At 58.6% G+C, this 14451-nt stretch overlaps 1 protein-coding gene and 1 long non-coding RNA gene across 2 annotated transcripts in view; both read right to left on the minus strand.

The window, feature by feature from the left end:
- AGRN (agrin) overlaps positions 1-14451 on the minus strand; it is a 61561-nt gene that overhangs the window by 15484 nt on the left and 31626 nt on the right. Inside the window, 11 exon segments of the mRNA XM_064397455.1 lie at positions 296-525; positions 1602-1817; positions 4391-4583; positions 6351-6743; positions 7883-8002; positions 8899-9013; positions 10159-10286; positions 12362-12496; positions 13157-13519; positions 13935-14040; positions 14261-14385. Of these exon segments, the coding sequence (XP_064253525.1) occupies positions 296-525; positions 1602-1817; positions 4391-4583; positions 6351-6743; positions 7883-8002; positions 8899-9013; positions 10159-10286; positions 12362-12496; positions 13157-13519; positions 13935-14040; positions 14261-14385 (2124 nt within the window).
- LOC135285099 (uncharacterized) lies at positions 2227-3192 on the minus strand. The gene is made up of 3 exons (XR_010350105.1): positions 2866-3192; positions 2557-2591; positions 2227-2423 (listed from the first exon to the last, which is right to left on the minus strand). It is a non-coding gene; the product is annotated as an uncharacterized LOC135285099 (long non-coding RNA).

Below are 14451 nucleotides of genomic sequence, written 5' to 3' on the forward strand. Positions count from 1 at the left end.
CCCCACAATGCCCACCCCATTCCCAAAAACCCCCTTGGTGCCCACCCATACCCCAAAAAACCCCCTTGGTGCCCATTCCGTAGCCAAAACCCCCTCAGCACCCCCTCGGTGCCCACCCTGTACCCCAAAACCCCCTTGGTACCCACCCTGTACCCCAAACCCCCCTCATCCCCCCGTGGTGCCCACCCCAAACCCCAAAAACCCCCTCAGACCCCCTTGGTGCCCACCCCATACCCAAACCCCCCTCGGTGCCCGCCCCCACACCCCCCTCAGCCCCCCGTGGTGCCTGCCGTACCCGTGTAGGCCTCGGGGCACTGGCACTGGAACATGCCGTGCTCCCCGGCGTGGCAGGTGCCCCCGTGGTGGCAGGGGTCGGGCTGGCAGGGCTCGGTGCCGCACTCGCCCACGCCGCTGGCGTACAGCACGTCGCCGGCGCCCTGGCGCAGCTCGTGCCCGCGGTTGTTGATGCCCAGCGCCCGCACGCAGCCCCGCAGGCCGCCGCTGGCACCCGTGCGCTCGGCCGCCCTGCGGGCACGGTGCCAGGCGGGCTTGTCACCCGGGGGGCACGGGGGGCACGGCGGGGATGGGAGAGGGCGCGGGGCTGGCACTGCCATGGGGGCAGCGGCACTGCCACAGGCACGGTCATGGGGCACTGCCACACTCACAGTGCCACACTCACGGGGCAGTGCCACCCTCACAGGGGCACTGCCACACTCACGGGGCAGTGCCACCCTCACAGGGGCACTGCCACACTCATGGGGCACTGCCACACTCCCAGGGAAAGTGCCACCCTCACAGGGACGGTGCCACACTCACAGTGCCACACTCACAGTGCCACACTCACAGTGCCACACTCACAGGGGCAGTGCCACCCTCACAGGGGCAGCGCCACACTCACAGTGCCACACTCCCAGGGGCAGTGCCACACTCACAGGGGCACTGCCACACTCATGGGGCACTGCCACCCTCACAGGGGCAGTGCCACACTCACAGGGACAGTGCCACACTCACAGGGGCACTGCCACACACACAGTGCCACACTCACAGTGCCACACTCACAGGGGCAGTGCCACCCTCCCAGGGGCAGTGCCACCCTCCCAGGGGCAGTGCCACACACACAGCAGCAATGCCACCGATCAGGCCCAGTGCCACCCTAACAGTGTCACCCTCACAGGGCCAGTGCCACCCTCATGGGGCAGTGCCACCCTCACAAGCCCACTGCCACCCCCACAAGGGGAGTGCCACCCTCCCATGGGCACTGCCACATTCAAGGGGCAGTGCCACCCTCACAGTGTCACCCTTACGGAGCCAGTGCCCCCTCATGGGGCAGTGCCACCCTCCCAGGGGCAGTGCCAACCCCCTGGTCCCCATGCCCCACTCACAGTGCCACCCTCCAAGCCCAGTGCCACCCTCACAGCGCCACCCTGGTCCCCGTACCCACTCCCAGTGCCACCCTGGTCCCCGTGCCACACTCCCAGTGCCACCCTCCCAGTGCCACCCCGCTCCCCGTGGCCCACTCCCAGTGCCACCCTGGTCCCCGTGGTGCCCACTCCCAGTGCCACCCTCCCCGTGCCACCCCGCTCCCGGTGGTGCCCACTCACAGTGCCGCGTGCTCGTCGGGCACGCCCCCGATGAAGAGCTCGGTGTCCAGGTTGAGCCCGTCGGTGCCCGGGGGGCTGTGCCCGCTCACGGGGGGCTCCCCGTCCACGGCCAGCGTGCCCGTGCGCCGGTTCCGCGTCACCACCAGCCGGTGCCAGCGCCCCGGCGCCACCCGCACGCGGCTGGTGACGGTGCCCGTGCCAGAGCCCGTGTCAAACCTGCCGGGGCGGAGGGTTGGTGCCCCGGGTGCCAGCGGGGAGTGCCAGCGTGACTGGCACTGCCAGCACGGGGGGACCCTCCCCTCCCTCCCTCCCTCCCTGCTCCTCCCTCCCTCTGTTTTCACTTCCCTCCCTCTCTCCATCCCTCCTTCTCTTCCTGGCTCCTTCCACTCCCTCCCTGCCTTCTTTCTTCTCTCCCTCCCTCCCTCCCTCTTTCTTTTCCTTCCTTCCCTCCCTCCCTCCCTCTCCCCCTCCCTTCATCTTTCCCTCCTTCTCTCCCCCCTCTCTCTATCCCTCCTTCTCTTCTTGTCTCCTTCCACTCCCTCCCTCCCTCCCTTCTTCCCTCTCTCCCTCTCTTTCCTTCTCTCCCTCCCTCCCTCCCTCCCTCCCTCCCTCCCTCCCTCCCTCCCTCTCCCCTCATTCCAAACCCATCCCTTGCATTCTGGAATCCAAACAAAGCCGCTCTGCCTCTTTCCTCCCTTCCCTGTTTTCCCCCTCTCTGCATTTCCATCCCAGTCCAAAAAAAAAAAAAAAAATCCCAAAAAAAGATCTCTCAAAAAACCTCAACCTCCCAAAAAAACCTCAACCTGCCAAAAAAACCTCAACCTGCCAAAAAAAACCCAACCTGCCAAAAAACCTCAACCTGCCAAAAAAAAACCTCAACCTCCCAAAAAACCTCAACCTCCCAAAAAAAACCCAACCTGCCCAAAAAACCCTCAACCTGCCAAAAAAACCCAACCTGCCAAAAAAACCCAACCTGCCAAAAAACCCAACCTCCCACAAAAAACCCAACCTGCCAAAAAACCTCAACCTGCCAAAAAACCCAACCTGCCAAAAAACCTCAACCTGCCAAAAAACCCAACCTGCCAAAAAAACCTCAACCTGCCAAAAAACCCCAACCTGCCCAAAAAAACCCAACCTGCCCAAAAAAACCCAACCTCCCACAAAAAACCCAACCTCCCAAAAAACCCTCAACCTGCCCAAAAAACCTCAACCTGCCAAAAAACCCAACCTGCCAAAAAACCTCAACCTCCCACACAAACCCAACCTCCCACACTTGGGAGCTTTTCGAAACCCAAAGTGAGTTCACTTCGCTGAAAATTGGGAACAAGCTCCCTCAGTATTCCAACAACACCCTTCCAAAACCCCAAAAAATCCCGATTTTTGTCCACTTGGAGGCCTTTTAGGATAGAACCCCCATTTTAGGACAGAACCCCCTTTTAGGACAGAACCCCCTTTAGGACAGAACCCCCTGTTTTAGGACAGAACCCCCCTTTAGGACAGAACCCCCGTTTTAGGACAGAACCCCCTTTAGGACAGAACCCCCTGTTTTAGGACTGAACCCGTTTTAGGACAGAACCCCCTTTAGGACAGAACCCCCTTTAGGACAGAACCCCGTTTTAGGACAGAACCCCTGTTTTAGGACTGAACCCGTTTTAGGACAGAACCCCCTTTAGGACAGAACCCCCTTTAGGACAGAACCCCGTTTTAGGACAGAACCCCCTTTAGGACAGAACCCCCTTTAGGACAGAACCCCCTGTTTTAGGACAGAACCCCCGTTTTAGGACAGAACCCCCCTTTTAGGACAGAACCCCCCGTTTTAGGACAGAACCCCCGTTTAGGACAGAACCCCCCTTTTAGGACAGAACCCCCGTTTTAGGACAGAACCCCCCATTTAGGACAGAACCCCGTTTTAGGACAGAACCCCCTTTAGGACAGAACCCCGTTTTAGGACAGAACCCCTGTTTTAGGACAGAACCCCTGTTTTAGGACTGAACCCCTGTTTTAGGACAGAACCCCCCTTTTAGGACAGAACCCCCTGTTTTAGGACAGAACCCCTGTTTTAGGACTGAACCCCTGTTTTAGGACAGAACCCCCTTTTAGGACAGAACCCCCTGTTTTAGGACAGAACCCCTGTTTTAGGACTGAACCCCTGTTTTAGGACAGAACCCCCTTTTAGGACAGAACCCCCTGTTTTAGGACTGAACCCCCTGTTTTAGGACAGAACCCCCATTTAGGACAGAACCCCCTTTAGGACAGACCCCCTCCATTTTAGGACAGAACCCCCTGTTTTAGGACAGAACCCCCTTTGGGACAGAACCCCCCGTTTTAGGACAGAACCCCCTGTTTTAGGACAGAACCCCCTGTTTTAGGACTGAACCCCCCTTTTAGGACAGAACCCCCCGTTTAGGACAGAACCCCCTGTTTTAGGACAGACCCCCCCTTTAGGACAGAACCCCCTGTTTTAGGACAGAACCCCCATTTAGGACAGAACCCCTGTTTTAGGACAGAACCCCCCGTTTTAGGACAGAACCCCCTGTTTTAGGACAGAACCCCCCTTTTAGGACAGAACCCCCCTTTTAGGACAGACCCCCTCCATTTTAGGACAGAACCCCCCTTTAGGACAGAACCCCCTGTTTTAGGACAGAACCCCTGTTTTAGGACAGAACCCCCCTTTTAGGACAGAACCCCTGTTTTAGGACTGAACCCCTGTTTTAGGACTGAACCCCCTTTAGGACAGAACCCCTGTTTTAGGACAGAAGCCCTGTTTTAGGACAGAAGCCCCGGCCCACCTGAGCTGCACGAAGCCGCCCCGCAGCGCCAGCGCGATGAAGTCCTTGCCGTGGCGCTGCGCGTTGTAGAGCAGCAGCCCGCTGGGCTCCAGCGCGCGGAACTCCAGCGCGATGCGCAGCGTGTGGTACGCGCGCAGCGTGCGCAGCGCCAGCAGCGAGCGGCCCCCGAACGCCGGCACCCACGGGCTGGAGGCTGGGGTGGGAAAGGGGGAAAATGGGGGGGAAAATGGGGGGAAAATGGGGGAAGAACGGGGGAGGAAAAGGGGAGGAAAAGGGGAGGAAATGGGGCGAAAATAGGGGAGAAAAATGGGGGGGGAAATGGGGGGGAAATGGGGGAGAATGGGGGGAAGAACGGAGGAAGGATGGAGGAAGAGGGGGGAAGAAAAGGGGAGGAAAGGGGGAGTGAAAAATGGGGGAAATGGGGGGAAAAGGGGGAGAAATGGGGAGGAAAAAGGGGAAGAACAGAGGGAGAATGGGAGGAGAACACGGGAAGAATGGGAGAAGAGAGGGGAAAGAAAAGGGGAGGAAAGGGGAGAAAGGGGGGAGAACAGGGAGGAAAAATGGGAAGAACAGAGGATGAATAGAGAAAAAGAGGGGGAAGAAAAGGGGAGGAAAAGTAGGGGTGAAAAATGGGGGGAAAAAGGGGGAGAAGAGGGAGGAAAAAGGGGAAGAATGGGGGGAGAAGAGGAGGGGAAAGGGGGAAGAGAGGGGGGAAAGGGGGATAAAAAATGGAGAGATAAAAAAGGTGGAAAAAGGGAAGGAAGGAAGGAAGGAAGGAAGGAAGGAAGGAAGGAAGGAAGGAAGGAAGGAAGGAAGGAAGGAAGGAAGGAAGGAAGGAAGGAAGGAAGGAAGGAAGGAAGGAAGGAAGGAAGGAAGGAAGGAAGGAAGGAAGGAAGGAAGGAAGGAAGGAAGGAAGGAAGGAAGGAAGGAAGGAAGGAAGGAAGGAAGGAAGGAAGGAAGGAAGGAAGGAAGGAAGGAAGGAAAAATTGGTGAAAAAAAGGCAACTTCTATTCAGTTTAGGTTCACAAAAAGGGCAACTTTGCTGTGCCTCCCTTGGGGTGATCTGGGACTCCAAACCCCACTAAACCAACCCGGACCCCCACCGACATTTCCCACGGGATTTGGGAGCTCAAATCCCCTCGAAGCAGCAGGGCTGGACACGCGCACCCTGGAGAGCTCCAGGTGACAGCTGCAGGGACAAAGCTTTTTGGGAATGAGCCCCCCAGCGTGACCCCAAAGTGCCAGGGGCAGCTGCCAGTGCTGCCAGCCCGGGCGACGAGGCTGGAGCAGCAGCACCCCCGTCCTGGGTGGCACTGGGGGGCACTGGGTGGCACTGGGGGACACTGGGGGACACTGGGTGGCACTGGGTGGCACTGGGGGGCACTGCCACCAGCTGGGACAACGAAGCAGCAACTCCCAACCCCTCTGGGATCAGGATGGAGCCAGGGAGGAGCTGCTCCTGCTCAATTTACAGCCTCTTGTACCTGCCCAAGCTGCTGGGGCACAGCTGGCACAGCTGGTGGCACCGAGCTGTGCCAGGGCTGATGTGGGGTTGGCTGGCACCTGTCCCCTGTCCCTCTGTCACCACTGCTGTGGTGGTTTTGAGCTGTTTACAGTGGTTTTTAGCAGTTTATAGTGTTTTTTAGCTGTTTATAGTGGGGTTTTTTAGCTCCTTAGTGGGTTTTTTAAGCTGTTCATTGGTTTTTTATCTGTTTATAGTGGTTTTTATCTGTTTATAGTGGGTTTTTAGTTGTTTCATGATTTTTTAGCTGTTTATAATGATTTTTAACTGTTTATAGTGGGTGTTTTAAATCTGTTTACTGATTTTTTAGCTGTTTCCCATCTCTGGAAGTGCCCAAATCCAACCTGGCACAGCGGGGGTGGCATCCTACCCACGCCACGAGGCACGAAGCGCTTTCCAAGACCCAAAACTCGTGATTTTTCCCTCAGCACCACCTACATTTCTCACACACAGCCCCTCCTCTGCCCGCGGGGCAGCTGCAGCTGAAGTTGTGCCCCTCGTCCTGGCAGGTGCCACCGTGCAGGCAGGGCTGGGACTGGCAGGGCCGCGGGGCGGGCGCGGTGCCAGGGGGCAGCGGGGTGGGCTTCCTCCTGCTGCTGCTGCTGCTGCTGCCGGGGTTCCTGGTGGTGCCAGGGCTCCTGGTGGTGCCAGGGCTCCTGGGGGTGCTGCCAGGGCTCCTGGGGGTGCCCAGCACGGGGCCGGGGCTGCCCCCGGGCTCGCCCTGCTGCCCCGGGGCCGCGGTGGGCGCGGGCACCCTGCGGGTGGTGCCCGGTGCCATGGTGGTGGCCGTGGTGGTGGTGACGGTGGTGGTGAAGAGCCGGGGGATCCAGTCTGGAACACAGCGGGGACGGGGTCACTGGGGATGGGGGAGCTGGGGATTTGGGGTCACTGGGGATGGGGGAGCTGGGGATTTGGGGTCACTGGGGATGGGGGAGCTGGGGGGGTCTGGGGTCACCTGGGGATGGGGGAGCTGGGGATTTGGGGTCACCTGGAGATGGGGGAACTGGGGATTTGGGGGCAGCTGAGGGGTGAGGTTGGGGTCAGGTGTGGGTTGGGTTTAGGATCAGGTGTGGGTTAGTTTTAGGGTTAGGTATGGGTTAGGTTTAGGGTTAGGTTTAGGGACAAATGTGGGTTAGGTTTAGGGTCAGGTGTGGGTTAGGTTTAGGGACAAATGTGGGTTAGGTTTAGGTTCAGGTGTAGGTTAGGTTTAGGGAAAAGTGTGGGTTAGGTTTAGGGTCAGGTATGGATTAAAGTTAGGATTAGGTTTAGGGTCAGGTGTAGGTTAGGGTTAGGGTCAGGTGTGGGTTAGTTTTAGGGTTAGGTTTAGGGTCAGGTGTGGGTTAGGGTCAGGTATGGATTTGTGTTAAAGTTAGCATTAGGGTTAGAGTCAGGTGTGGGTTGGAGTCAGGTGTGGGTTAGGTTTAGGGACAGGTGTAGGTTAAGTTTAGGGTCAGGCATGGGTTTGTTTTAGGGTCAGGTATAGGTTAGTTTTAGGGTCAGGTCTGGGTTATGGGAGGAGCAGCCAGCATGGCCATAGAGCAGAAACTTGCAACCTAAGAGGCCTCAAAGTGCACAAAAATTGGGGTTTTTGGGATGCTGGCAGTGCGTGGGTGGAGCGGAGGCTGCCCCAGACTGGCCAGCACCCCTGAGTCCCAGGATCCCTTTGCAGGCCACACCCCATGGGTGGCACTGGCCACATCCCACGGAAAAGGGGGATTTTAACCCTTTGCTGGGTCACAGGGATGCCCTGGAATGGATTTCCCAGAGAAGCTGAGGCTGCCCCATCCCTGGAAGTGTCCAAGCACCCTCTGGAAGATCCCTGCCCATGTCCAGACCCTTTAAGGTCCCTCCCAAAAATGTTTGGGGCCTGGGATTCCTCTGGACAACCATGGGAAGTTTTTAAAGGGTTGCCAAGACCAGCAGAGCCCCCCTGGCATCCTGAAGCCCCAAAGCAAGCGAGGGGCACTCACCAAAATCCATGAATTTGACGTGCTCCTGCTGGGGCTGCTTCACCAGGATGGTTTTTCTCTTGGCAGCTCGGAGCTGCTTCAGCAGAGCCCCCTGGACATCAGCAGCCATGCAGGACGTGGCTGCAGCCGGCCAGGAGGGCAAAGGAGGGAAGCAAGAGTGAGAATTCAACAGGAACTGCCCTCCCATGACCTCCCCAAATCCCTCCTTCCCCAAGGAAATAATCCTCCTCTGCCAAGGAAATAATCCTCCTTTGCCAAGGAAATAATCCTCCTTTCCAAGGAAATAATCCCCCTTTGCCAAGGAAATAATCCCCCTTTGCCAAGGAAAATAATTCTCCTTTCCAAGGAAAATAATTCTCCTTTCACTGGGAGAATAACCCTCCTTTCCAAGGAAAATAATTCTCCTTTCCAAGGTAAATAATTCTCCTTTCCAAGGTAAATAATTCTCCTTCCCAAGGAAATAATCCTTCTTTCCCGATGAAACTAACCCTCCTTTCCCAAGGAAAATAATATTCCTTCCCAAAGAAAATAAACCTCTATTCCCAAGGAAAATAAACCACCTTTCCCAAGGAAAATAACTCTCCTTTCCAAGGAAAATAATCCTCCTTTCCAAGGAAAATAATCCCTCCATTCCCAAGGAAAATAATCCCTCCATTCCCAAGGAAATTACCCTCCATTCCCAATGAAAATAACCCTCCTTTCCAAGGAAAATTAACCCTCTTTTCCCAAGGAAAATTACCCTCCATTCCCAAGGAAATTAACCCTCCTTTCCCAAGGAAAATTAACCCTCTTTTCCCAAGGAAATTAACCCTCCTTTCCCAATGAAAATAACCCTCCTTTCCCAAGGAAAACCCTTCCAGCTCCCTCAGCGTGCAGCCCCTCCCGGCTCCGCTCACACGGAAATTTTGCAGGATTAAAGAGCCAACCCCAGTGAATTTTGGGATGGTTCTTTCCCTCTCCTCCCCGAGGGCTTTCCCAGGCAGAATTCCTGCTGGGAATGCAGGGAGTGGCCCCACCTGGGTCAAAGTGGGCCTCCACGATGACCCTGACGGCGCTGCTCTGGCCCAGGTCCCGCACGCGGACGCTCCTGAAATCCTTCCTGACATCAGAACCTCGGAACAGCTCGTCCAGCTGGGGAAGGAAAGGGTTAACAGGGAGACCCTGGCACGGGGATGCTGCCAGGGAAGGATCCAGGCAAGGCAGTGACAGGGAGGGGACAGGGGACAATTCCAGCTGTTCTTTAGGGCCAGGGGAATAATGGGATCCATAAACAATTCCAGCTGTTCTTTAGGGCCAGGGAAGAACAGGATCCATAAACAATCCCAGCTGTTCTTTAGGGCCAGGGGAAGAACAGGATCCATAAACAATTCCAGCTGTTCTTTAGGGCCAGGGGAATAATGGGATCCATAAACAATTCCAGCTGTTCTTTAGGGCCAAGGGAACAACAGGATCCATAAACAATTCCAGCTGTTCTTTAGGGCCAAGGGAACAACAGGATCCATAAACAATTCCAGCTGTTCTTTAGGGCCAAGGGAACAACAGGATCCATAAACAATTCCAGCTGTTCTTTAGGGGGTAGAACAGGATCCTTAAACAATTCCAGCTGTTCTTTAGGGCCAGGGGAACAGCAGGATCCATAAACAATTCCAGCTGTTCTTTAGGGCCGGGGAAGAATGGGATCCATAAACAATTCCAGCTGTTCTTTAGGGCCAAGTGAAGAACAGGATCCATAAACAATTCCAGCTGTTCTTTAGGGCCAGGGAAAGAACAGGATCCTTAAACAATTCCAGCTGTTCTTTAGGGCCAGGGGAATAATGGGATCCATAAACAATTCCAGCTGTTCTTTAGGGCCAGGGGAAGAATGGGATCCATAAACAATTCCAGCTGTTCTTTAGGGCCAGGGAAAGAACAGGATCCGTAAACAATTCCAGCTGTTCTTTAGGGCCAGGGGAACAGCAGGATCCATAAACAATTCCAGCTGTTCTTTAGGGCCAAGGGAAGAATGGGATCCACAAACACAGTGGGACAGGGATGTTCTGTGACAATTCCAGCTGTTATTTAGGGCCAAGGCAAGAGCAGGACCATAAATCAAGTGGGACAGGGAACCATCGTCCATTTTGGGACCATTTTGGGCTCATCCTGGTTGTAGGCCCAAGGGGGATCCATTGAGGATTTTAACAAATCCCTCTTTATTCCTTGACCCCGTTCCAGGGCAGCCTGAGGGCAGCAGCAGGGTCCCCTGTGGTGCCAGCTGTGCCCCTGGGCACGGAGCTCACCGCGCTCTCGATGCTCCGCGCCGTCTCCCCGAAGAGCTCGGATTTGGGGTCGGCCATCTCCGGGGTGTAGAACAGCTCCTGGCCCTCCACCTCCTCCAGGATCAGCACTCCTTGGAACACCTTGGTGGCTGCGGGACGAGGGAGCACAAGACAAAGGCCTTGAGCTGGGCAGGGGCGGCGAGGGAGCGCCGCAGTCCCTGGCAGAGGGGGATGGCAGTGTGGGGGTAGTGCCAGTGCCGGGTTAGTGGGGATGGCACGGGCACAGCCATGGAGGGTTAGTGCTGGAGCAGATGGCAAGGACCAGGCTGGAGATGGCAGCTTTTACCAGACGGGTTCCTGCGAGCTCCGGCCCGGAGAGCAGCCCCCCTGCTCCGCTGGGTGACAAGAGAGACACGTTAGAGGACGCGCCACGGCCCGGGGCACCGCGGGGGCACAGCGGGGCCACCCGGGGCTGGGGGCGAGGGGACAGCTGGCACAGGGCAACCACAGCCCTGCCAACCACCTGGAACATTCCCTGGAACAGCGGGAATGCCAGGGCTGGATCCTGCCCTGGGGCTGCAGAGGATGGAGAGATCCTGCTGGGGGAGCCACACAGGAGCTTCCTTTTCCTTTCCATTTTCCCCTCTCCTTTTTCCTTTTTCCCTTCTCTCTCTCTTTCCATTTTCCCTTTCCCTCTTCCTTTTCCCTTCTCCTTTTCTCTCTCCTTTTTCCTTTTCCTTCCCCTTTCCTCTTTCCCTTCCTCTTTTCCTTTTCTGCTTTCCCTCTCCCTTTCCCTTCTCCCTTCTCCTTTTCCCTCTCCCTTTTCCTTCCCCTTTCCCTCTCCCTTTCCCTTCTCCTCTTCCCTCTCCCTTTTCCTTCCCCTTTCCCTCTCCTTTTCTCTCTTCTTTTTCTGCTTTCCCTCTCCCTTTCTCTTTTCCCTTCTCCTTTTCCCTCTCCTTTTCCCTTTCCCTTCACACAGGACTTTTAACCCTTTACGGGTGAAAAGGGAAAGTGCTGTTTTCCCAGAGGCAAAGGGGATGTCCCACTGGAAACCCCAAGGAACAAGGAAGGATTTAAGTGAGGAAAAATCTGGGACGTGGCCCCTGAGGAGCAATTTTCAGGATAATGAGGATATTCTGCCAGAGCAGAGGTGGGGCTGTGCTTCCTCACACTGTGGGAAGGAGGGGAGATCCCAGCTGGGTCAGGGAGCAGCAAACACCCCCAGGAAGATCTCAAATCTTCCTCCAGCCCCAAATCCACCTGGGCAGTTCTGTCATCGCCCTTGAGAGATCCTAATTCCTGACCCCAAAGGGATCCCAAACCAGCCCCAAACCTGGCTGGGCAGTTCTGTGTCACTAACCCTGAGAGATCCCAAACTCCTGACCCCAAAGGGATCCCAAATACACTGGGGCAGCTCTGTCTCCTCTCCCCCTGAGAGTTCCCCTCTCCTGGCCCCAGAGGGACCCCCCAGCCCCAGGCTCACCGGGGCAGTTCTGTCTCCTCTGCCCCTGAAAGTTCCCCAAACTCCTGACCCCAAACCAGCCCCAAATCCACTGGGGCAGTTCTGTGTCCTCCCACCTTGAGAGACCCCCCTCTCCTGGCCCCAGAGGACCCCAAACCCCAGCCCAGGCTCATCGGGGCAGTTCTGTGTCCTCTCCCCTTGAAAGATCCCAAACTCCCGACCCCAAAGGGCCCCAAACCCCAGCCCAGGCTCACCGGGGCAGTTCTGTGTCCTCCCACCCTGACAGACCCCACTCCTGGCCCCAGAGGGACCCCAGCCCCAGCCCAGCTCACCGGGGCAGTTCTGTGTCCTCCCCCTCTCCTGACCCCAAAGGGATCCCAAAGCAGCCCAGCTCACCGGGGCAGTTCTGTCTCCTCTCACACCCTGAGAGTTCCCAAACTCCTGACCCTAAAGGGATCCCAAAGCAGCCCCAGCTCACCGGGGCAGTTCTGTGTCCTCCCACCCCGACAGACCCCTCTCCTGACCCCAAAGGGATCCCAAAGCAGCCCAGCTCACCGGGGCAGTTCTGTCTCCTCTCCCCCTGAGAGTTCCCAAACTCCTGACCCCAAAGGGATCCCAAAGCAGCCCAGCTCACCGGGGCAGTTCTGTGTCCTCCCCCTCTCCTGACCCCAAAGGGATCCCAAAGCAGCCCAGCTCACCGGGGCAGTTCTGTGTCCTCCCCCTCTCCTGACCCCAAAGGGATCCCAAAGCAGCCCAGCTCACCGGGGCAGTTGCTGCCCTCGCTGTCGGCCATGGCGGTTTTGCCGTCGGCGCAGCAGCCCAGGGCGCTGTTGTAGCACGTGGCCCTCTCGATGGCAGGCGTGGATGTCACCTGGGCCTCGGCCAGCTCCTCCTCGCCTGGGGACAGCAGGGGACAGCCGGCAGTGACACCCCTGCGTGGCACCCGCCCGCTCGGGGGGACACGCAGGGTGGCTGGAGCCAGCAGGGGACCCTCAGTGGGCTGGGGACACTCAGTGACAGACTGGGCATGGCACTGCCCTGGGGACACTCAGTGGCACTGCCCTGGGGACACTCAGTGACAGACTGGGCATGGCACTGCCCTGGGGACACTCAGTGGCACTGCCCTGGGGACATTCAGTGGGCTGGGGACACTCAGTGGCAGACTGGGCATGGCACTGCACTCAGTGGCATTGCCCAGTGGACACACACTGTGGCACTGCCCAGGGGACACTCAGCGTGGCACTGCCTGGGGAGCATTCACTGTGGCACTGCCCAGGAGACACTGAGCGTGGCACTGCCCTGGGGACACTGAGTATGGCACTGCCCTGGGGACACTCAGTGGGCTGGGGACACTCAGCGTGGCACTGCTCGGGGAACATTCACTGTGGCACTGCCCTGGGGACATTCAGTGGGCTGGGGACAGTGAGCATGGCACTGCCCAGGGGACACTCAGTGGCACTGCCCTGGGGACATTCAGTGTGGCACTGCCCAGGGGACACTCAGTGGCACTGCCCAGGGGACACCGAGTGCCACCGCGGAGCCCCGGGTGTCACTCACCGGCAGATCCTGCCCCGCTGGACTCCTGGTCCCCGCTGGTGCCCATGTCCTGGTCCCCGCTGCCCTCGGCGCTGCCGGACTCGCCGTAGCCCGGCTGGCTGGTGGCCACCACCACGGGCACGGTGACCAGCGGGCGGACGGTGGCCCTGTGCACGCCGGGGGTGGCCCAGGCCGTGGTGGCCGGCCTGGCTGTTGTCACACGCCTGGTGGCGGGGTGGCCTCGCTCGGTGGGCGGCGCTGGCGCGGCGGTGGCGGCCGCGGTGGGCGCGGGGGGCGCGGGGGGCGCGGGCAGCAGGAGCCGCTCCGGGGGCAGCGTGGGCAGCGGCGTGGGGGGCACCGGGGGGCTCGACAGCGTGATGGACTCTGCGGAGCAGCAGACGGGGCACGTGAGCAGGGGTGGCACTGGGAGGGGGGTGACAGAGCCCGGGAAGGGGAGGTGATGTGACGGGGGGGTCAGGGCCAGCTTCAGGATACGGGGGTGGCACCAGCCTGGGGACACTCAATGGCACTGCCCCAGGGACACTGGGCATGGCACTGCCCTGGCGACACTGAGCATGGCACTGCCCCGGGGACACTGAGCATGGCACTGCCCCGGGGACACTCACTGTGGCACTGCCCTGGAGACACTCAGTGACACTGTCCTGGGGACACTCAGCGTGGCACTGTCCAGGGGACACTGAGTGGCACTGCCCAGGGGACACTGAGCATGGCACTGCCCAGGGACACTCAGTGGCACTGCCCAGGGGACACTCAGTGGCACTGTCCAGGGGACACTCACCGTGGCACTGCCCCACGTGCTTGACCGTGATGTGCTGGCCCTGCCTGCAGGCGATGGTCCGCAGCTGGCACTGGTCCCCGTAGGTGACACCATCAGAGCCACACACCTGGGGACACAGGGGACACCGGAGCTGCACCTCTGCGCCCCTCCCCGTGACACCAACAGGGCCCTGAACCCTGGCAGCGATTCTGGGGGGCTCCTCTGGGGCACAGAGGGACCAGGGCGGGCGGGGGTGCCAGGGGACATGTGTGACCCGTGCGTCCCCCTTGCCCAGCAGGGTTTTGTGGCCCACCCGATGCCCCCGAGCCCCCCAGGTGTCCCCAAACCTTGGTGGTGTTGGCCTCGGGGCACAGCGGGGACGGGCACTCGCAGTGGGCGAAGCCGTTCAGCTCCACGCACGAGGCCCCGAAGTCACAGCTCAGCTCCTCGCAGGACCTGGGGGCTGAGGGGTCTGGGCAGGGCGACAGGGAGCCGGGAAAACATCCCGGTTAGCAGGAGCCAAAATCCCAAACAGGCA

The sequence above is a fragment of the Passer domesticus genome, chromosome 22 (genome assembly GCF_036417665.1).
Source record: "Passer domesticus isolate bPasDom1 chromosome 22, bPasDom1.hap1, whole genome shotgun sequence".
In the NCBI taxonomy this organism is placed as follows: Eukaryota; Metazoa; Chordata; class Aves; order Passeriformes; family Passeridae; genus Passer; species Passer domesticus.